The sequence below is a fragment of the Malus sylvestris genome, chromosome 4 (assembly GCF_916048215.2).
Source record: "Malus sylvestris chromosome 4, drMalSylv7.2, whole genome shotgun sequence".
NCBI classification, from domain to species: domain Eukaryota; kingdom Viridiplantae; phylum Streptophyta; class Magnoliopsida; order Rosales; family Rosaceae; genus Malus; species Malus sylvestris.
Genome location: NC_062263.1, coordinates 1,888,159 through 1,913,040, shown reverse-complemented (window position 1 = coordinate 1,913,040; position 24,882 = coordinate 1,888,159). Strand labels below are relative to the sequence as shown.

General features: G+C 37.4%; 2 protein-coding genes and 1 long non-coding RNA gene across 4 annotated transcripts; all 3 read left to right on the top strand.

Moving 5' to 3' along the window:
- The first annotated feature begins 578 nt into the window (after positions 1-578).
- Positions 579-2,381, top strand: LOC126618726 (phloretin 4'-O-glucosyltransferase). Its single transcript, XM_050286872.1, has one exon. It carries the CDS (start codon positions 735-737, stop codon positions 2,178-2,180), a length of 1,446 nt encoding a protein of 481 aa, XP_050142829.1. The 5' UTR covers positions 579-734; the 3' UTR covers positions 2,181-2,381.
- Positions 2,382-17,269: 14,888 nt separating this feature from the next.
- LOC126618728 (phloretin 4'-O-glucosyltransferase-like) lies at positions 17,270-19,004 on the top strand. Its single transcript, XM_050286874.1, has one exon. It carries the CDS (start codon positions 17,415-17,417, stop codon positions 18,837-18,839), a length of 1,425 nt encoding a protein of 474 aa, XP_050142831.1. The 5' UTR covers positions 17,270-17,414; the 3' UTR covers positions 18,840-19,004.
- A 4,307-nt stretch (positions 19,005-23,311) lies between these two features.
- On the top strand, positions 23,312-24,387 carry LOC126618731 (uncharacterized). Of its 2 annotated transcripts, XR_007621835.1 has the most exons (4): positions 23,312-23,407; positions 23,505-23,617; positions 23,712-24,136; positions 24,260-24,386. It is a non-coding gene; the product is annotated as an uncharacterized LOC126618731 (long non-coding RNA). The 2 variants fall into 2 exon arrangements; XR_007621834.1 differs by having other exon boundaries at positions 23,505-24,136; positions 24,260-24,387.
- Positions 24,388-24,882: the final 495 nt, after the last annotated feature.

Sequence of the window (24,882 nt, the reverse complement as noted above, 5' to 3'; positions counted from 1 at the left end):
TTCGTCATGAACCTATCAAATCAATACGTGCCCTTGAAGTCTGCATCTTAAAAATTTGCACGATCGTTTTACATATTTGTTCTCAAGATTAAGATTTTATTTTGCGTAGTACTTGCCTCCTCATTCTTCTTTTCCCTCTACTCTATCAAGATTTAAGCCTATTCAGTAGTTATTTATCTTCTAGGTTTTGGACAATATTAAACCTCTTGAACAGGTTTCAAATATTGAATGTAATAAACCTTGGGACAATCCTAAATAGATGACTATGTCCTTTTATTTTCATGATCAAAATCCTACCTAACGATAAACAAAAAAAAAAAAAAAATCAAATGATGTGTCATTAATAAAAAATAAGCATGTTAATCAACACTTAAATAATAATTCAATCCTCAACAAGTACGTCATATGATTTAAATAGATGGTTCCTAACATTATCCATATATTCTGCATGGATTGACAATCACAAGTATCCTTCTCATCTTGGCAAATTTGTCTCCAGCGTCTTCAATTTTTCACCACAAACGTCACATTTCTACCCCCAATCCCCCATTTAAGCCTTGCCATCCTCTCACCGCACTCCCCACCTTGAATGTATACTCCCACAAGAATTTCAACTTCACTCAGCTTATAAGCCCACAGCACCAAATTTTTCAACAATCAACTACATACCTACTTATTCTACTTCCAACAACTCCACACTCCACCGCGCACCTCCGGCAATCGCATAAGCCGCCATGGTGCAAAACCGCTTTCTACTCGTCACATTTCCAGCTCAAGGCCACATCAACCCTTCCCTCCAATTCGCCAAGCGCCTTATCAAAACTACAGGTGCGCATGTCACCTACGTTACCAGTCTGTCAGCCCATCGCCGTATAGGCAATGGCTCAATTCCAGATGGATTGACCTATGCGCCCTTCTCTGATGGGTACGACGATGGGTTTAAGCCCGGCGACAACATCGACGACTACATGTCAGAGCTGCGGCGCCGCGGAGTACAAGCCATTACCGACCTTGTAGTCGCAAGTGCAAACGAGGGTCACCCTTACACTTGCCTAGTCTACTCATTACTTCTCCCTTGGTCGGCAGGGATGGCACATGAACTTCACCTCCCAAGCGTGCTGCTTTGGATTCAGCCAGCCACGGTTTTCGACATCTACTACTATTACTTTAATGGGTACAAAGATCTCATCCGGGATAATACTAGTTCTGGTACGAACAATGTCCTTCCATGTTCAATAGAATTACCAGGTTTGCCATTATCTTTCACAAGCCGAGACCTTCCCTCCTTCATGGTGGATACAAATCCGTACAATTTCGCCCTCCCGCTGTTTCAAGAACAGATGGAGCTGTTGGAAAGAGAAACCAATCCGACCATTCTAGTGAACACGTTCGATGCACTAGAGCCGGAAGCCTTAAAAGCAATTGACAAGTACAACTTGATTGGAGTCGGGCCATTGATTCCGTCCGCTTTCTTGGACGGCAAGGATCCATCGGACAAGTCATTTGGAGGCGATCTTTTCCAAAAATCAAAGGACTCTTCATACCTCGAGTGGCTGAACTCGAAGCCAGAAGGGTCGGTGATTTATGTGTCCTTCGGAAGCATTTCTGTGTTGGGAAAGGCCCAAATGGAGGAAATCGCAAAAGGGTTGTTGGATTGCGGCCTTCCGTTCTTGTGGGTTATTAGAGATAAGGTCGACAAGAAGGGAGACGATAACGAGGCGAAGAAAGAAGAAGAGATGTTGAGTTGCAGAGAGAAATTGGAAGAGCTCGGGAGGATAGTGCCGTGGTGTAGTCAAGTGGAGGTTCTCTCTAGTCCTTCGCTGGGTTGCTTTGTGACACATTGTGGGTGGAATTCAAGTTTGGAGAGCTTGGTTTCAGGGGTGCCCGTGGTGGCGTTTCCTCAGTGGACGGACCAAGGGACGAATGCCAAGTTGATAGAGGACCATTGGAAGACAGGAGTGAGGGTGACACCAAATGAGGAGGGGATAGTTACGGGTGAGGAGCTCAAGAGGTGCTTGGATTTGGTATTGGGAAGTGGGGAGATTGGTGAAGAGGTGAGAAGGAATGCTAAGAAATGGAAAGATTTGGCAAGAGAGGCTGTGAGTGAAGAGGGCTCTTCGGACAAGAATCTCAAGGCTTTCTTGGATCAGATCAAGGTTTTAAAAAACGTTAGATACTAGTCGGGTGGCGGCCTGGGACCTGGGGCCTGGCAACTACGCGGCTAGGTGTCTAGCCGGATTCGATTAAATTTATTATATTTCGTGTAAATATGTGTATGTTTATCCTTAAAATATATATGATGTCATCATAAACAACAAAATAGAATGACATATCTATTATGAGCGATTGGAACATAATGAAAAGTGGGAATAAGCATATAATGTGTGTTCATTTAAGTATTCAACAAGTCTCTTACAATTTATTGAAAATATAAAATGCAAAGTGAAAGTTATATATTTTCTGTGAGTGAGTCGCAACCTAGGCAGGTCTGGGCGGGATATGCGGTCTAGATAGGCTACTCAGTAGGTCTAGGTGCCCTTTCTTAATTTTCAAACGTCTAAGCATTAATTGGGGCGGTGGCCGGCCGCCTAGCGCCTAGGCAGGGATTTTTAGAACAGTGGATCAGATAGATTGATGTTGTCTTAAACAAATGGCTGTCCTTTTTTATGTTTCTTGGTTTGGTAGTAGTTTACATAGATGTAGAATTTAGACGGCTACGTAAACACAACTGGTCGACTTTTGTAAAGTTTGGATTTGTTCCGCGGGATAGTAACTTTGCTGCCCATGAGGTGGCTTCGTTTGCTACCAATTATGGTGGCAAGTTCCTTTGGGATAAGATTGGCTCGGATTATTTATTTAATATTCTTGCAGCTGATGTAAACTTTGTCGTTTGGCTTTAATAAATTTCTATCTTTTCGACCAAAAAAAATTACTTTTTCATTTTACTTTTAAAATGTGTTGTTGTCTCCATTGTTATTACAAATAAGAATTAGATCGTAATGTGCTATCCCATCTGCACTTAAGTTCTAATTCTTATAAATTTGCTCCAATCGAACAGTAGGTTAATTGGTGATAAATCCGAGTTTTGTGATGGGTGCTATAATGTTGTATGTTTGTGGTTTAGCTTTTTTATTATTTGGGGCTTTTGAAAGTCTGTATATGATACTATCTAGAGGTCTATGTTATGGTGCGAAATTGGTGGTGTAGGTGGTTGGTCGTCTCTAGGGCATCAACAACATCTCATCCCTCAATTAGGTCTCTAGGTTTTCTCTACTAGCCACTCTTGGACTTATAAGGAGGATTTTTCTTTTTGAGTTGAAACCTTTTTACGTATTTCCTTTATTTACTGTTTTGTAAATGTTGCAGAGAGGAACTATTACTCATGCTTTGTTTACAAAAGTGGCATCCTTTTATGTATGATAATCCTTTCTAAAGGCTAGTTGCAAGTTGTACTGTGTCTATTTGGATTTGTTTAATGAAGTATTCTACCATTGATGTCCATTGGTGAAGTTGACACCAAGTTTGTGATTTCTATTTAAAGAATTTTAAAAGGGAATTGTTATTGACATTTCAAAAATCTCATATTACACTCCAAACCGTCTATAATTAGAAAGCAAAATGCACTTATGATGAGTCTAGAATGAGATTTCTAGAGTGCAAAAACATTTCCCTTTTAAAACACATGATTTTGATTCTTAGTAGTCTAAATCACATGCCAAAATAGTTAACACAGTTTTCAATTTTATTATCTTGAAGTAAGTTGATAGAGAAATTAGGTTTTCATCCCTCTTTTTTCTATTTCATTGATTTTTTGAGAATAAAACATTTTTTTCTTTTTGCAATTTAATTTTTATCAAGATTCTTAGGTTTTAATGAACGTCATCATTTCAATAATAAAATATACATAGTAGCATAATTAAATTTTATTTCTAAAATATATTTATTTGGTGTTAGAAACGTTATGACACACCCCGACATGAATCGAGGTATGTTGGCCGTCACGTGAGAGTGATGTAGCCATGTGCATAGTGCGGAAGCAATAAAGATACAAGGGAATACGAATTAACAAAAACCAAATCAACTAAAGTACTAATTAAGATAAGGTACAAGTGCGAGATTAAGTGTGAAATACATCATCAGAGCGTAAATAGTCTAAGTGCAATCCGATTGGACAAGTAGTAGATATAAAACACCCAAAGGTGATCCTACATTTGTGTTGTTCTGTCAGAACCACCAACGAAATCCCCGTGAGCCACCAAAGCACTTCTACCTAAACTTGGAAGGGCGTAAAACAGAAAGTGTGATTGGGCAAAAACAAAGCTTTTCAAAATCATTTCAATTCTCAAAAGTTCTAACCCCTCGCCGTCAAACCTGTATAATTTCCCAGAAATATAGTATATGCTATATCATAAATCATGCTCAGATAAAAATCCATAGAAATATACCATGCCAAAGTATCTCAATGAAATGCTATCCAGTTAAAATATATCAATGCCAGATATCATATCAGCCGAATTCCCCTCAATTAATTTGCACGGCTGAATCTATAGCTCATAACCAATCTCAACCATATCAAATTCTGAACACGAGTCGGAACCACTTAAAGTGGTCTGTACGACAGGACTAGGTGTAAAATAAATATGCTCTAGTGCTACGATCACGTGAAGACTGTGCGAATGATTGCGGGTCACCTATGAGTCGGAACCACCTAAAGTGGTGTGTACGACAAGCATGTGCACCTAACTTGGATCCAAGGTGAGCATATGGTGCGGGAGGTGAACAATCACATGAAGGACTGTGCCTTAACTTTGGGCTGGAGCACTAACATCGGGGTGCAGGTTTATGAGCTCTCAATACATCACATCATATCTCGCATAACTGAAGTAATCTCCTATCTTTAATTTATGAACTTACCTGACACTTACCTGTGTGTCCGCAACACCAATCATAAATATATGCAACTACTAATGCATAAATAAAATAGGCAGATACTTTGCATGGCATTTCAAAATGTATAATCATTCAAATTCATTTTCTAGGAAAAATCTCAAGTATATAGGTATATACGGAAAACCAAAAGCCCACTCACTGATATGTCAAAGGTTCGTAGCCCCCGAGCCTCGATTGATGGTGCTCGTCCTCCGGATAGGTCTCACCTATATGCAAACTAACTAAATAAACGTTATTTAAAGCACATACACAAAACTAGGAAATAACTTCTCATACATTGCTCAAATGGGGTATTTGAATATACCACCATGACCTACTCAACCTCAGGAACATCCCCATATTTTTAGAAAATTTTTCTGAGCACCCACGCGCTCTCATGCGCCGGCCAAGGCACGACCAGACGCGCGGCTCACCCGCAGGCACGTGCCTGGCACACCAAACAGATTCCCTGATAGCGTTAGGGAATATTCCATTAAAAACATCATATACTGTTAGAATTACTTGACGGCATTAGAATATTCCGTCAACTTTGACGGAATATTCTCCTCCTTCTTCCTTGGTTCGCCGGAGTCAGGCGCCGGTGCAGCTGCGATCGCCGGAAACTGGAAAAATCTTAAAACTTCAATATCTTCTCCATTTCTCAACCAAAATTCATGAAATTTGTACCAAAATGAAGCTTACAACGAGTAGAACAAAACCTTACCAATCTTAAGCCCTAAAATCCACTGAATCTTGTCGGAGAAACCTCGATAATCCGGCCAAAATTTGAAACTCGTCAAACTAAGCTTCCCGACGTCCAAAACACTCAAACTTTCTTCCCCGAGCTTCATGAAGATGTCCTAAAGCTTTCTAGAACCTTAAAACTAGAAGAAAAGGCCACGATCATGACTGCATGAACAGTGCTCAAAATATGAGATTTTGGGTTCTCGGGTTTTCGAGGTTTTCACGTCCAACCACCACCACTATTCGACTCTTGAGCTTGCAAGGAATCCAAAAACACCAATCACAACCTCGATCTGTGAAGTTTGAAAGGGTTTTGAAGGTTGTCTGTACAGGTTGTACGAAAATGGTAAGAAAATCCGAGATAGGGAGGATAGGGAGGAGAGAGGGTACACGTGAGTTGTGTGTGTGAGTGAGGGTGTGGTCCAGCTTGTCACCAATAAAAAATAAAGAAAACTTAGCTCTAATCGGGTTCAAACAATTAGAACTTAACCTATTTGGTCCACATCTAAAACTCAAAACACACGACATCACACAACACTCATAGGTATAAAAGGAATTTCCACGTTATCGATAAAATAATTCCGGACGGGTTGTGACATGTTACATTTGATATATTATATTAATTTATGACTAAAATTTTAATCATATATTTCTATTTTTAATTTGTACTTTATTTTATTTTGCAACCCTTTTTTTTAATTTGTACTAGTTTTCTTTTTAATTTTAATTTGTACCCATATATTAATTTCTTTTTGAGCCCATATTTTTTAAAATTTCATTTGTACTCATAACTTTTTAATCTTTTATTTGCACCCATAAGTTATTTATAATGTACCCATTCTTTTTTATAAATGTACCACTTTGTTATATGTAAAAAATACCCTTTTTTTGTAAAATTTTATATTTAAAATGTACCAATTTTTTAATGCTATGAATACATTCCTTTGCCATTTATTATTTTGTATTGTTACGTTGTTACTTTTTATTCAATCAATTTTTTTGAAATTTTTTTATTGTAGCCATTTCTAATAGTAATGTAAAGAGGGATTTTAAATCTGACATTTGTATGTCATATATTATACACACAACATGGGATCATAAATCTCATAAAATGTCAAACATATAGAAGGGTAATCTAGAGACACCAAAATTTTTAAATCAAATTTGCAAACCAAATGATGTTGACACACCCTGACCCGAAATGTCTACAAGGACTCCGAATCGAGTTGTAATGACCGACACCTAGAAGATGACGAAGGCATAAAGTGTAGTGATATGGAAAATGTGAATAAATTTAAACCTAAAACTGCCTAAATACAAGAGTGCACTGTGAGCGAGAATGAACTCATTTCACACGTGACGTCAGAGCATAAGTAAAGTATAGTAGAGTGGATTGAGAATCATACCATCGAAGGTAATCTCCATTACCAAGATTTGCCACAAATCCTCGTCAATAAGAAAGCTCACCTATTAAAACCTAGAGGGGCAAAAAATAAGAGTGAGTGGGCCTGAAAATAAAATTTTAATAAAAACCTTTTGAAAACATTATAACCCCTCATTGTAAAACCCGTATAGTTTCTAGAAAGTCATACTACGTTATAGTATGAAATCAAATGCAAAACAACAATAAATCCAAAAATATTCCAAATCATTACATATCAACAGCAACATAATAAAATCAGGTGTTCATCAATCTATGTTGACACAGGAGTCGGAGTTACCTAATGCAACTTGTACGACTCATAAATCAATATATGCTAACACATGAGTCGGTGTTGCCTAATGCAACCTGTACGACAGTGTCGGAGTTGCCTATCACTACAACATGTACGACAGTGCTGGAGTTGCCTATCATTGCAACCTGTACGACAATGCTGGAGTTGCCTATCATTGCAACATGTACGACATTGTCGGAGTTGCCTATCATTTTAACCTGTACGACAGTGCTGGAGTTGCCTATCATTGTAACCTGTACGACAGTGTCAGAGTTGCATAAAACATAAATATAGTCATGCCATAATTCAATCATTTCAAATAACACCCTAAACTCACCTGAACTTACCTACGCGTCCCGCATTCACCATAGCACTTCAAAGCATTTACAACAGTTATATGCAGGTAATATGCATATAGATATGCCATGATGCAATCTAAAACTCAACCATATCATAGTATTTAAAAAAAAAATATATATATATATATATATGACATGACATAAAATGCAAAAATCAATTTAAAAGCATTTGTGGAACTATCAATCACATATATATATTGTTTGTACTATACTTGACCAATCCCGAAACTACCGAGCACCGGTCAACGTTATACCGTCAAGGACTCAGAAGAGTTTCCCTCAAACCAGGAGGCCAATCACAGCACGACACATGTCGACATTAGAAGCCAATCATAGCGCGACACGTGTCAACATCGGAAGCCAATCACAACACAACACGTGTCAATGTTAGAACAAAGCTAGAAACTCTCTTCTATAAAAGAAGATCATTCTCCCACAATATTTCCTAATGTCATTTGTACTAAATCATTCACTAGTACTCACTAAAGGAGAGCTTGAACCTATGTAATTGTGTAAACCCTTCACAATTAATGAGAACTCCTCTACTCCGTGGACGTAGCCAATCTAAATGAACCACGTACATCTTGTGTTTGCTTCCCTGTCTCTATCCATTTACATATTTATCCACATTAGTGACCGGAGCAATCTAGCGAAGGTTACAAACTTAACACTTTCTGTTGTACCAAAGTCCCCACTGATATTGTGCATCAACATATATATATATATATATATATTATATATAAAAAAGACCCACTCACCTGAAGTCCGCGCTACAATTCTCTAGCACGAATATTGAGGCGTCACGAACCATCATCGCATATGGCTAAGCCCAATTTGACCGAGAAAGGCTCCAATTTGGCTCGCACTCGTCAGAAACCCTAGAATGGGTGTTCTTCGATTCACCTTCCATGGTGTTCTGACTCCTTTACAACCAGTTGGGCTTTGTTCTAGGGCTCAATGAGAGTCTAATAGTGGTGGAGATAGAAGGTATTCATTTCAGAAATGGTGGATTTCGCCACTGTACACCGCGAACTCCTCTAGTGCTATCTCACAAGAACGTGATAAATTCGTGTTGATTTATGGCTGAATATGGAAGAGGAGATGATGATAAGTTGGTTCTAGATGGTGGGTGGCTGCAATTCACCGGAAAACGCCATGAATGGCTCTAGAAACTTGGTGCTATTGCCAGTTGGGTCGAACCAAAACAGGTCAGGAATCCGATCCCATGCGTCACACTTCTCTCCCTTCCCCTCCTTTCTTCTTCTTCTGATTGGTCTCTCATTCTCTCTTCCCTTTCTCCTGATTAGGTAGCTCTTCCCTTTGTTCCTTCTTTTTCTTTTTCTCCTTTTACTCGTTGCCATCAGGCAGCTTCTTCTTCTCTTTTCTCTCTTTTTTTTTTTCACAAGATAACCTTAAACTAATTTAATAATACTTATGAAAGTATAAAATAATAAATAATGGAAATCCTTAGAAATGTACTTTTCGGATTTGTAGCTCCGTAAAACTTTAACCGTAGTTCCAAGTTCACTTCCGCTTGCGTCTATGCATTCGTATCAACAGGTACTACACAAAATACGCTGAAAGAATAAGTCGTATGTCTCACTATACGTTGATCAACGAAAGTCAACACCCTCGCCTCTAAGGGCATTTTTGTAAAATCACGCTTTTAAAATTTATAAAATTGTAAAATTAGGGACGGTTTGTCACAATGTGGCTGTAGATGATTAAATTATTAATTAAGTATCGATTAACGTGTCTGTTTCTTATTGGTTTAGGGAATATAACGAGATGACACATCATTTGGTTTAAAATTTTGATTTCCCTAGCATTATCCCATATATAAATATACATACTAATAATAATATAACGAGGTGTACAAAGTCAATGGACTTTGATAAAAAAAAATGTATACCATAAAGATTTTAATTAAAGAGTGTTAGTGACGGGAGATCGAATTTAAAGCCTCCCTAAAATAAATGAATCTGCATTTTTGAGCAAGAACTCTATTATTATTTGAAGGCCCAATACTCCATTGAATGACAGAAAATTAAAATTAAAACACGATTGTAAATTTAAACCCCTAAGATATGGTTCTAATTCTCTAGATTATTGTAGTACTTTGTCCATTTTTTCATACCGACAATGCTCCGGGCTCTAGACTAAGATGATAGATTTTTCAATGTAACAGAAATACAGTACATACACAAAATGTTACAAGACATGTAGTTAGATCTTCGAAAAGAAACTCCAACCACTTTTGTAATAACAATAGATATACATAATTGTGTTCTCGGTACATTGAAATATTTATCCTTCAACAAATCCCAAATGTTAGTTTCTGTCAATCTATTATCAAATTGGATAAATTGGGGCCCCATAAATTTTATCCAAAAAATAACCTCAGTGGATAATTATTGGCATCAAATACTCTCAAAAAAAATGGAAGAGACATCTATCTATCAACAACCTCTATCTCACAGAAGAAACCAAAGCCCTCGTTGAAAAAAGACAAGAAAGGGGAAAATTAAGAGAGAAAATACCACAGGAACTCTGCTCGAGTCACTTATACTTGGATTTAATTGGAAAAATAATTTGAGCGTCGACCAAGGACCAAGGTATAGGAATGAACTGACAGTAGTCGACATCACAATAAAGGTTCACATTTGTTCCGAAATGAGCTCAAAATACTTAATGGTTTAATAAGTTACTATAAGAAATGCTAAACAGATTCTCTTAAAGGTAATTTTTTTAGATTCTTTGTTACCTTATATTTTAAAATAATATTTTATAATATTGACATGAGAATTGATGTTAAACAGTGAAGTGACAGATAGTGCATGAAGAGTCTTAATTTGAAAGAGTTTCCTTAGCATTTCTCAAGTAACTACAGGCTCATTTCGTAGAGAGAAATGAATTGAAATACATGAGTTATTATTTTTAAGGTAAGTTAGAAAGAATAAATGAAAAATATGACAAATTTGGAGGTAGGAGATAGATTGCTCGATAATAAAAACAATCATTTAAAATAAAAAATGATTTTCCTCTAGGCGCATTATAAACCTTGCTAGGACTGATGAAGAATCACAACATCTACCTCTTCAGCTTTAGATTTGATTATTGAGATGTTCCAGGATCAATCGTTTACGCTGGAAAATGATCAACTAACTATTTATTTATTATAGTCGTAACTATTTTTGTATTTTTTTTATGACATTAGAAAAGAACTGCACTATTTACTTATCATAATCCTAACCATTTTCCCCTTCTTTCATCCCCTTTAGCTAATTTTGAGTGCATAGCTGCTCAACTTAGTTAAATCCCTCATGTAGCCTCTTGAACTCTTCGGTATTATTCAGAATGAATATACACGTGCTAGAATTTCATTTGCTGTGAGGTGTATATATGTTTTTCGTGATATGCAAAGCAAAAGACAAGCTAAAAGATGTATTGTAAATTTTGGTTGCAGTCTGATTTTTCAGATATCATCATGGATGACGTTTATTTTTTCTGTAGTTTGGCTTATATACCAAGAGGCAACCATGCAGTGCTACGTCGCTATCTTGTTGAAAATTTGGGGTTTTTTTGTTTATTCTTGTTTGTTTTTAGCATCATAAGACATGCAAATGATCACATGTGGCCGATGGTAAACCGGTTGAGGAGGCACTCTTGCTATTCAGTTTCACTCTGTCTTTTAGAGTAAACTTGTTTGGACACAATATTACACAATTTGTCCCGCGTGCAACAAAAGCGAAGTTGACACTCTTTCTCCAACACAGTTACAATTTTGTCTCATCCTATCATTTAGTAAGATTTGGATTCCATCTAGATTCAAATGGCGGAAATCTTAAGGATCCTCACATCTTAGCTATTCATCGTATATCGTGCAGTTATAAATTATTTGAATTTTTTTATTTACAATCAAACACAAATAGTACATGATGAAAACTGAACGTACGATAAACTGTTAGAATGTGAGGATCCTTAAGATCCCTATCAAGAGGATCCGGAGAGGATCCTCTTTCCTTAGTGTACCACGGTTTCACTGATGATGGACTTAGGGGAGAAATAAAGCTCCAGGAGTTATGGACTCTCTTTTGACGCACGAGCTGCATTTGAGGTTTATGAGCAGTGTGATTGCTTTCCAATTCTACAAATTCAAAGAAGATAAATGACTATTAAGATGGGCACGGTGAGAAGTGTTGGTATATGATCCAGCCCATGATGAATGTTCTAGATTATTCTAGTAAGCAAGTGAGGTGGCTAGAGCATGCTAGACAATTCTAGCATGTTATTAAGTTGATGGAACAAGCTAGAGAGTACTACCTTCCTTGGTTGCAAATGGAAAGATCTAGAAGCTACAATTTTGTGACTAGTCTAGATCTTTCTATGCTAAAGGTTTGAAGAATACACTAGAAACTAGTAGAATGTCAAACCCTCACCTATAAATATGGGTGTGATGTTCTAGTGAAGCAACCAATTAAGAATCAAGTGTGAGTAGCAAAGGATCAAGTCCAAAGCTAGAGTTCCACTCCAAGAGTGAGAGTGAAAGTGTTCCACTACACATTGTGAGTGAAGCTTAGAGTAATAGAAAGTGTGTGTCATACTTTCTTGTATCCATCAAGCCTTGTCTTTGGCTTGGTAAGACTACTCTTGTTGTACTCATCTTTTTCATATAGTGAAGATTGATCCTTGTTTCGTGGACGTAGGCATAAATTGCCGAACCACATAAATTCTTGGTGTCCATTTTCTACTTTACCTTGAACATTCTCTATCTTGTAGTACTGACATTCCTAACAAGAAGCACATCAAATAGGTTTGTTATTTGTAACTTATGTGGATATGCATGCAACGTGTCGGGGCAAAGGATATGATATCTTCCATGTAACTAATGATTGAGTCCCATCTTAGGAGGGAAGTAGGCCTCATGCACATGACCCCAAATGAGAATTGTTTCTCATGACATGTTATTTGGACTTAAGCATCAGATAGTTAGCAAGTAAAATGGGATAAAGCTCCTGGAGAGTGCTGCAGTTCGAATTGGTTTCGGAACCTGTTAACCAAAGTATTGCTGTCCTATAAATATGAGAGGCTCTGCAACGTCAAAATTCCCTTTCAACTCAACAAATAGCTCAAACAGGTTACGCAAAGAACCTCGTTCTGCCCGAAACTCTTCTCACAATCTTGAGAAAAATACCAATTATCATAACCCTATGTCAGTACATATTTACTTCGTTTAAACATCATTGGGTTGGCTAATAGGAAATATATTCAGTTCGGCTAAAAGTCACTGGAGCCATTGAACTAGTCGGCCTAGGAGTACCTTCAATTTGGTTAAACAGTACTACTTCTGGTTTAGTTGGCAACCTCCAAGTCTCAGCCAACGATGAGTCTTTGATACTTTCGCTGAAAGCGGTCACTTTATTAGCTCCCCTAGCGAAGTGAGATGTTCTATGATTAGTTACTTGCAAGTGTATTTGGAAGTTCGACATTCAGACTGCTGAACAACATTCACCATAAACATCTCATTTCATTTGAGTATCTTTGTCCTTATAGCCTAATACCTATTCGGCATACTTATATTTTCAAGGATATAGGTGAAGTTGCCGAACCTGGTGCAAAATATCCTCAACTTCGCAGTGAATTAAGCAACCTTGTGTTTAGGTTCTAGAGCCCTAGGTCTAGAGGCATTCCTTCCTCGGTTGTAGTTGCTCACACACAAATCAACGCTTTTATGAGAAACCCTCCACAACCTGAAAAAAAAATACTAATTACTCATTAACCCCTCCCCGTTGACAAATATTTAGTTTGGTTAAACATCACTGTGTCAACAACCGGCGACACCTTCAGTTTGGTTAAACAACATTGGAGGTGTAGAACATGCCTGACTTAAGAGACCTTTAATTTGGTTAAACAGCTCTCATATCCTTTTTGGTTATCTATTCAAGTCTCGGTGGACAAGGAATTCTTTATTCTTTTGTCTCAAGAGATCATCTCATCAGCTTCAACGAAGTGATGTGTTCTTAGGTTACCTTTTTGGCACAATGCAAGCCGAATCATTGATTGAACTTCACTACGAGATTAGCAACATTGTCTTCAAGTTAGCAAAACCCTAGGTCTAGAAGCTAGGTACGCAATCGACACAACCACCACACTCATTTCACTCGCCCAATTCATCTCGGCGGCGAGGTGGCACACCCGCATCAACCACAAGAAGGACGTAGTTAGTTCTTAGTTACTCGGCATGCACATCACGTAAGTTTGATAGTTTTTAGGGTCAACAACAGTACAAGAAAATGAGGCAATAGCCACAAAGCAAGCGTGTTGTTGCTGGTAGGGGTGGGTTCAAAAAACCGAAAACTGACAACTAAACCGAACCGAAGCCGAAAAAAACGAACCGAACCAAATCTGGCCAGTTCGGTTTCAATTTTTGAGGTTCGAAAACCGAACCGGATCGAACCGAACCGAAAAAAAACCATATATAAATTCCTAAAAAATATGTTGGCGTCAAAGGTTTGAATGCCTGACTTCCAGGCTGGGATTGTTACTTTAAGCCAACTGGACCGTAAGCTTTGTGTTGTTATAAGTGTACCAGTAAATTATTTATAGGTTTCTAACATTTAATGCTTTATAAAATTTCTTAAGTTTACAAACCCTAGCCATCGCTTACTCCCATTTCATTTTTCACCTTTTCTCAAACACATTCTCTCTTTCTCCCCTTCCGCTGCTTCCTCTCTTTCTCTCTCTCTCTCTCTTTATCTCTCTCCCCTTCCTCATCTTCAGTTTTTCCTTGGCTCTACCTTTGCTTCATCAGTTTCTCTCTCTCTCTCTCTCTCTCTCTCTCTCTCTCTTTCTCTCTCTCTCTCTCTCTCTCTCTCTTTCCTCATCTTCAGTTTTACCCCCGCAAGAGAAGAAGTAATGACATGGTGACTCTGAACCGAAGCCGTCAATCTTCGATCTCTGTTTGTTGGTTTTATTTATTTTTCAGTTTATGGGTTTATAATTTTATGGTTACCCATTTGAAATTTATGTAATTTAAGGTGGAAAGGTTTGTATTTTTCTTTGAATATGTTTTGGAATTTTCTAGATCTATTGTGGACTTGACTTTGAATTTGAATGTGGGCATGCAATATTGGAGTCCGATTATGGCATTTAGACGAACCCATTTGCTTTGTTTTTGTTTCAATCTGCATCAATCAGTTAATTTGTTTAATTATTTCATGATTTTGGCAAATTTTAAAGTTTTAGAATTTTGAATCCTGGCGATGTACATTTCCTTGAAGAATATATGTTTCTGTATTTGCTGATATATGAGAATTGGGAGGTTGATAGGCATTAGGCAGGTTCCTTCCATTTACATCATTTTTTTTTTGAAAAAAAAAAACCCGAAAAACACCAAAACCGAAAAAAACCGAAAAAAATTAAACCGAACCGAAATTTTGGTTCGATTTCGGTTTTGACAAAAAACCGAACCGTTTTGAAGCGAACCCAGCCCTAGTTGCTGGAGTAGAACTAAAAGCCAAGAAAGAAAGCACTTTAAATAGAAATACCCCATTTTAACTAACACCGAGACATTTTGTGATAAAACTCTACACCTGAGGATTGTGCAGATGGTTAAGTAGTAACTGTATCGATATTGTTGGAATGGACTATCGGCCCGTCGACCTAAAAAATTATACAAAAAGCATGACAACGATCATGCCACACTTTTTGTACATTTTGACTTGCTCACGTCTCCTATAAAATACGTCATCAATCGTTGTTGTCAAACGAAAGTTAGTGTGATACAGCTGGACCAATCAATTTTGGTGTCGGGCCCTAGGCCCCTAACTTGAGAAATCACAAATTTTTATGTGTATTAATCAGTTTGTGGTCACTAAATTCGCCTTGCCTCTCTTACCACGTCAAACCTACTAGTCGTTGTTATGTACTATTAACTTAAGGAGAAATAGAAAGCGAATTCATGCACTCATCACGCATGCTTGATTGAAGACAATACTACAACCATCTAGCTTAGTTAGAGAAGTTTAGCCTGACTAGGAGGATTAGGAATTTAGGATAATGTACTGATAAGATGAAAGATATCTAAAGTATTAGATTATATAGAATAGAGTATGAGTCCCACGGTAGAGGTTATTTCATATTCACCAAAACTATTTGGTTGCTTTTTTTTTCTTTTCTTTTTTACGCTTCATATCGTACTAAATTACGACATATGGAGCGCGTATGTATGTTTGCTTTGTCAAATTATCAGAAAAACGGATAAAGATTCACTTCCAACACTATCGATCTTGTCTCCAATTTGTTAATTAGCACTTGCACAGTTTAACAGGTGTGAGGTTTTTATCACAAAAGACCTCAATATTAGTTAACAGGTGTGAGGTTTTTATCACAAAAGACCTCAATATTAGTTAGAGTAGAATTATAATATTTAAACTCTTATTTTCTCTTTCATTATATCGATGTGAGATATTTCAACACGTCTCTTTTCGGCTTAGGATCACAAGAAACAAATTTGGCCCTTCTTTTAGTTTTAGGACTTTAGTTTGGAAAGGGATCCTCTCCGGATCCCTTTCACTAAGTCCACAAAGTCCACTCATCCAAGCCATTGAAATTTAATTCAATGGCTACAAACAGGAAGACCCTTTAAAAGTTATAATAACTTTAACCGTTTGATCAAATTTCAATAATCCGAATAAGTGGAATTGGTGGAAGAAATCCGAAGATAATCTATTTCCCTTCAGTTTTAGGGTGCGGGAGCGTGCCACCATCAGATCGTGTCTTGGTCCTGAGTTTTTTTCTAGTATTGAAGACGAGACCTCAAGGTCACATCTATGATGAACCGTGTAGGCTCTTTAGTACGAACCCAATTACTCATGGCCTTACTCCTGACTTAACGAGGCCTAATATATTATTCGGCCAACCAAACCAGATCAAAATAATAATTAATTAAACTAACAAATCAAACACTCGCATGTATATTTATCAGTTTTTCGGTGATGGATTAATTTGTCTATCCTACCACATTAGATTGGATTTAGTCTTTGTGATGTGCTACGAAGTTTGATGAAACCAATTTTAAAAGAGTAATGTTGGGTAGATTAATTTTAGACTAAATTTGTACATTATATATGTGAGGTGTTATTAATAAAAAAATAATTATATTAATCAAAGCTTAAGTAATAATCAAGTCATCAACAATTGCATCATATAATTTACAAAATATGATATAAATATGAATAATGCTACACTTATCACATTTTGTACAATCTCTTAGAAGTAGAGTCCACCAAAACATGTGGATCGCATCGTTATTATATAAATGATACAAATAATGGTATAAATATGTAATGAGCGTGTCTTTACCCATAATATTATATGCATGCACCGAGAAGACCACAAATCACAAGTGTCCTCATCTTTGCTTTGTCACCAGCGCCTTCAATTCGTCACCACAAACGTCACATTTCCGCCCCCAAACCCCTATTTAAGCCTTGCCATTCTCTCACCGCATTCCCCACCTTGAATACGTACTCCCACAAGAATTTCAACTTCACTAAGCTAATAAGCCCACAGCACCAAATTTTCCACCAGTAAACTAGGTACCTACTTATTCTACTTCCAACAACTCCACGCTCCACCGCGCACCTCCGCAATCGCATACGCTGCCATGGTGCAACACCGCTTTCTACTTGTCACATATCCGGCTCAAGGCCACATCAACCCTTCCCTCCAATTCGCCAAGCGCCTTATCAACACTACAGGTGCGCATGTCACCTTCATTACCAGTCTCTCAGCCCATCATCGCATTGGCAATGGCTCAATTCCAGATGGATTGACTTATGCGCCCTTCTCTGATGGTTACGACGACGGGTTTAAGCCCGGAGACAACATCGACCACTACTTGTCGGAGTTGCGGCACCACGGAGCACAAGCCATCACCGACCTTGTAGTCTCAAGTGAAAACGAGGGTCACCCTTACACTTGCATGGTCTACACAATACTTCTCCCCTGGGCCGCGGACGTGGCGCATGAACTTCACCTCCCAAATGTGCTGCTTTGGATTCAACCAGCCACAGTTTTCGACATCTACTACTATTACTTTAACGGGTACAAAGATCTCATCCGGGATAATACTAGTTCTGGTACGAACGATGCCCTTCCATGTTCAATAGAGTTACCAGGTTTGCCATTATCTCTTACAAGCCGAGACCTTCCCTCCTTCATGGTGGATACAAATCCCTACAATTTCGCCCTCCCGTTGTTTCAAGAACAGATGGATCTGCTGGAGAGAGAAACCAACCCGATCATTCTAGTGAACACGTTCGATGCACTAGAGCCGGAAGCCTTAAAAGCAACTGAAAAGTACAATTTGATTGGAGTCGGGCCATTGATTCCGACGACTTTCTTGGACGGCAAGGATCCATCGGACAAGTCATTTGGAGGCGATCTTCTCAAAAAATCCAAGGACTCTCCGTACCTGGAGTGGCTGAACTTGAAGCCGGAAGGGTCGGTGATTTATGTGTCCTTCGGAAGCATTTGTGTGTTGGAAAAGGCCCAAATGGAGGAAATCGCCAAAGGGTTGTTGGATTGCGGCCGTCCGTTCTTGTGGGTTATTAGAGATAAAGTCAATAAGAAGGGAGAAGATAATGAGGCGAAGGAAGAAGAAGAGATGTTGAGTTGCAGAGAGGAATTGGAAGAGCTAGGGAGGATAGTGCCGTGGTGTAGTCAAGTGGAGGTTCTGTCAAGTCCTTCGTTGGGTTGCTTTGTGACACATTGTGGGTGGAATTCAAGCTTGGAAAGCTTGGCTTCGGGGGTGCCAGTCGTGGCGTTTCCTCAGTGGACGGACCAAGGAACGAATGCCAAGTTGATAGAGGACGCTTGGAAGACAGGATTGAGGGTGACACCAAATGAGAAGGGGATTGTTACGGGTGACGAGCTCAAAAGGTGTTTGGAGTTGGTCATGGGAAGTGCGGAGATTGGTGAAGAGATGAGAAGGAATGCTAAGAAATGGAAAGATTTGGCAAGAGAGGCTGTGAGTGAAGGTGGGTCTTCTGACAAGAATCTCAAGGCTTTCTTGGATCGGATAAATTGATGTTATCTTAACATATGGCTGTCCTTTTTTCTGTTTCTTGGTTTGGTAGTAGCTTGTGTATATATGTAGAATTTTAGACGGCCACGTAAACACAACTGGTCGACTTTTTGGAATTGTAATGCTTGGCTACTATTAGTAGTAAATCCTACTCAAAATTTTTCAAAATTGTTCGTTGTCAATTTATAGAATTTTATGTTTATAATCAGAACTGTTCATATTATTATTCATCATATAAAGACCGTCTTTGCAAAAATTGAATTAAAACTAAGGTCGTTTAGTTATCAAACTATTTAAAAACAAATGAACGGTATTGTTAAAAGCATTATGAACCGTATATGTATTTACTACAATAGATTGACTAAAGGACCTTAGTTTTAATTTATTTTTTGCAAAGATGATATTTACAATATGATTCATAGTATTAACGGTTCTGATCATAAGCACAAAACTCTGTGATTAAAACACTAAGAATTTTGAATAGAAGTTCCTACTTATCTTTGAATACCCAAGTATTGTTCATCACATATATTGCATGCACATGTACTTTTTTTCGTCTTATATATTTGCATGCACATGTACTTTTTTTTTTATTTTACTTTTAAAATGAGCAGTTGTCTCCTTTGTTATTGCAAATAAGAATATTAGTTAGAATAATGTGCACTCCCTTCTACACTCAAGTTCAATTTTTTTTTTTTTTTAAAAGGTGCTTTAGATTTTGGTCCTTACAATTCATGATTCCTAGATAAAAACTCATATACATATAAATGTCCAATAAAAGCCCAAATTTAAAATCTGCAGCCACATCGGAACACTATTGACCTACTAATACAATTTATTTACACTCATGCCACTTTCCCAAATCCCTAAATTTATTCTAAATTAAAAGTTGTAGAAAAAGTGAAATAAAATATATAAACTGTTGTATTGCATTAATTGTATCCTTATCATACCAAAAATTTACCTTTTTTGTGATATATATATTGCATTAATTGGGAAGTAAATTAATTTGTTCCAATTATTAAAAAAAAATTATACTAAATCCGTATTATATATTTTGAATCAAATAACACTTATCTACCTTGTAGGTAAATTATTTTTCATGTATTGTTACATATATTAGGCACATTTCATTGTTGTATAAATATAGGTATGACATAATATTTTTCAATATAATACATCAAATTATATTTCTTCTTGTTATGTGTAAATTATTCTCCATGTATTAGTGAAAAAAAAGATATTATATTACACATGGGGTATAATTTTTTGTAGGTAAATTATTGGAAATTAATTTGTAGGTAGGTAAATTAATTTGTTCCAATTATATAAATATATATATATATATATATATATATATATATACACTACACCTAGATTATATATATAGGGTAAATTACATAATACCCCCGCAGGTTTGAGGTCTATTACAACCCCATACAACATTTTAAAAACATTTCACTTTCATACCTCACCTACTATTTTATTTCAATATAGTACATTTGTTACATTTTCCATCCATTGATCCGTTAAGAGCTGAAGTGGCTGTCACATTTGTGCCATGTGGCTGCCAAATTTATGCCACGTGGCAAAAAATTAATTGTTTTATACATTTAAAATTAATGAATTAAAGAAAAATTATTATAAAAATTAAAAAAAAAAACAAAAAAATCCCTAGAACCCATCTTCCCCCCCCCCCCCCCGAGTCACATCCCTCTCCTGCACCCCACCCACCCTTCCTCCCTCCCTCCCTCATTCCCCCCTTCTCTCTCCACAGCCGACGCCCAAAAGAACTCACACCCATAAAAATGGTGCTCTCCTACTCATATCCCACAAAATAAATGATTATTACAATGTACCCAAATTTCAGATTTGGTACAACGTTTTGATTAAATTCGGATAGATTTGATTGGGAAAGCAAAAAAATACCCGAGGAGGAGGATCAAATGAGTTGGAAGATGAAAGGTATAGAAGACTAGCTGACTGAAGCATATCCCGTTGGATGAAGTCTCCAAGAAGTTATCAGAGTATTGCCGCTGGTGGTGCACCCCCGCCGCACCAGATCTTTGCCATTGTCTCCCAACTCCATTCATCTCTCTCTCTAACTTCAAGCCGATCCAAATCTCAATCGGACCCCCAATCAAAAACCCAGATCAGAACCTCAACCCATCTCGGAATGGGTGACGGAGTACACGGCGGAAGCTGCTGTCGCTGTGCTCGGCGTTGAAGAAAAGCCAAAACGAGGCCGTGCCGGCGACGGTTCTGACGCATGTGAGGGATTGTGGAGAAAGATTGGGCTCTGTGGGATCTGAGGAGACGAGCGTCATTTTTATGGGTGTGAGTTCTTCTGGGTGTTGGCTGTGGAAAGAGAAGGGAGGGAGGGTGGATGGGGTAAGAGACGGGAGGGAGGGTGGGTGGGGTGCAGGAGAGGGAGATGGGTTCTAGTGATTATTATTATTTTATTATTTTTTATAATAATTTTTCTTTAATTAATTATTTTTAAATGTATAAAAAAATTAATTTTTTGCCACGTAGCATAAATTTGGCAGCCATGTGGCACAAATGTGGCAACCACGTCAACTCTTAACGGATCAATGGATGAAAAATGTATCGGAGGTACTATATTGAAATAAAATAGTAGGTGAGGTATGAAAGTGAAATGTTTAAAGATGTTGTATGAGGTTGTAATAGACCTCAAACCTGAGGGGGTATTATGTAATTTACCCATATATATATATTAGAAAACCCGGATTATATATTTTGAATCAAATAACATTTTTGTATACATGGTAGGTAAATTATTTTTCATGTATTATTACATATATTAGCCTATTAGACCATCTCCAACCCTGGGCTAAAAGCTAAATTACCCCCCAAATTACCCCCCCCAACACTCTCCAACCCATGCTAAAATTTTAGGTTAAATGCCAAATGCTATTTCTGGGCCAAATACCCCCCAGCTTTCCCCCGGGCTAAATGCGAAATGTTTATCGGAATTTAAATTTTTTTAGATTAAAATGTTCATAAAATTAATTTACAATAATCTACATATTTATTTTTTTTTAAAAAATTGATTTAAGAAAAAAATTTAGGCTAATTTCATTCTTTAATAATTCCGGGCTAAAATTTTAGGGTAGAAGGGTTGGAGCAGAAAAGACGTTTCTGGGCTAAAAGCTAAATTTTCCGGGCTAAAAAATTTGGCTTTTAGCCCAAGGGTTGGAGATGGTCTTAGGGACGTTTTTTGGTAAAAATATATAAAGTACTATGTATATGATTGTTTGTAGGTAAAAGATAAAATCAAAAGCATGATCCAATTCCTAAGTTTATGCGATATTTTGTTGTTGGTATACAATATTTTGCATCCTTCCATTCACCATTCTCAGGTTCTCTCGGTGGCGTAGTCTCTACCCTACCTTCCCGGGTTTGCTCCACTGCAGCTTTTATGCTTTCTTCCACCCCGTAGAACCCACTTTATTTAGATTGTATAGGTCTTGCAATTTTGTGATAATCTTCCATGGGAAATGACTTTTGTTTGTTTTGGTTGGTTTGATTTCAAATTGTTTGTTTTGGCTTGCTGCACATGATATGATCTTCAATTTATCATTTATGTGTGTTAATACTATATGCAGTTATTTCTTAAGTTCTGGGTGAGTCTCAACCTCACAGTTTTAACCTTATTCCAATGGTGTCCCTGGATCGCATAATATATGCACTGTTATTTTTTATTTTTTAATTCTTCCTTATCCCTTCTCTCTCTTTCCTCTCGCAGTTCTCCCGGGACTCAGAAGAGTCCTAACAACAAGACTCGAGCTTTTTATGTTCGAATTTACCCCTCTATCGAAGAGTACAATACGCCCAGCTTGCGGTGGGTTTTCCGATGAAGATGCGAGTTTTTTCTGGCCAATTTCAAGCATTTCCCACTTTTTTTTTAGTTCGGCAAAAGCAATAGGCATAGAACATATTTTTTTTACTTACTTTCAAAGTTATTTTATAAGTAATTTTTGTATCTATGAATTGCTTGATTCAAATAAAGGTTCCCCACTACACAATATTGATATAGGGCTAGAGATTGATGATGTAGGACGTACTAAACCATCTAATTTGTCTAATGGACCGCATAGCTGTTGGCCAGAATGCTTGAAGTGGAACCATGTAATATATCCTACAAACATGGGAAGAGAACGATGCTCCATATCGAGTTTTAAGAGATCACTTTAATCTGTTAGCGCTTTTCATACAATGGCTATATATATACATGCAGATATATATATGTACACACACACATATTCGATCATGTAGATCAAATTAGAATCGATTACTACTCTGTGGTGAACTGGATACATTCATTTTGTGCAATAATTTCTTATATATAAAGAAATTAATGAATAACTTTTAGATCGAAGTTTAAATTTTGTAATTTCTTTTTTTCCGTTAAGATAAAGACTTACTATGTTGTTCGATAGATGCATATTTTGCAGATAATGAATCTGGAGCACATAAAATATCTACCATACCGCAGTGTATGTAGATGCGTTTGCTTGGATGGATGGTCACGATACATGAATCAATTGGTATATGACGATTATGCCCCCATCAACTTCCCAAAGTTTTTAAAGTTATACTGAACTGTTTCTTGCGATCATTATTCTTTTGTTAATTCTTTTGCAGCATCCTTTTGTGCATTGTACGGGGTTTTAGTGTTTGAAGTCCTAGCCAGATAAGTTGGCCAAGTAGCTGTGCCATCCCTCATTGCCCTTTTCGGAGCTGCCACTACTGCTATGGTAATTTTCGCTTCTTAATCTTTGTAATAAACTACATTATGAAATTGATATACGCATTTAATTGGTGAATTTACATTTTGTTCTGGTAATGCAGATTAAAAGGCGAGGAGTTCCATAAGCGCACCTTGGTGGGTTTTTCTGATGAGGATCCCAGTTTTCTCTGGCTGATTTTAGAACTTTTCGACCATTTATGGGTCCGAAGAAGGTGAAACTCTACACCTTGAATTGGCATAGGTTGTGAATTCAGCTTACTTGCAGACGTGCAAATAGAGTATTTAAACTAAATAGTAAGTGTTGAGTCCTTTAATACTCCAACTCCCATTCGTGGCTTTCTAGAGTTCATATAGCAATCAATGATTCAAATATATCTACATACGAATGAAAATAAATGAAATGAAACCGTAGTGAACTGGGCAAAAAGCCGACTTTACAATTGGTTACAGAGCTGGGCAAAAGGGCCACTTTGCAATTGGTCACCAGTGAGGGTGCATCCACTTACAACTGGTTACAGGATTTCCTGTGAGTTAAAGTCTTAAACTTTTTATTGAAAATTTTTATGGTTTATTTTTCATCATTTTTGTTATTTCTGGTGGTGTTTCGAATTTTTTATTTTTGATTTTTATCCGATGTATATATGTGTAGGCACTCAAATTAGAGGTTTCTATTCTTATTTTGAAGAAGGAAAACTATGGAAAGATAGGACTCCTATAAGATTTCGAGTTTTTGTTGGTTTTCAAGTTTTTCCTTGGCCTTAGTTTTTGTTTTTGAATCTGTCGATAATGTTTGCATTGACCATTTCATCATTTTCAGTTACCAGAAAAATAGCAGTTGTTAGTCTGGATCCTACCAACGATGCATTGCCGTATCCTTTTCATTTTTTTCATGTTTTGTTGTTCGTAATTTTTGTTGTGTGATTAGTATAAGGAAGCTCTATAAGACTTTGGTTTTTTGTATCTGTAATGTTTGCATTGACCATGTTACACTCCACCCTCGTTTTTAAATATTATTTTGGTTATTAAATAGTGAGCCGGGTGGGACCCCCCTTCTTTTTGGTTCCCGGTCTCTTTCCTCTCTACCCTCTCCTGTGTTCTCCCTCTCATAGTACACACTCTCTCTATCTTTCTTTCTTCCTCACTTCTCTCCCTTTCTCAAACCTCTCGCACTCTCTTTCTTTACAAACCTTCCCTCTCACCTCTGAGCTCCACCAGAGAGGCAACAAAAACACCCACCACCTGGGAATGGACCTTCCTCTTCTCCTAGGAATG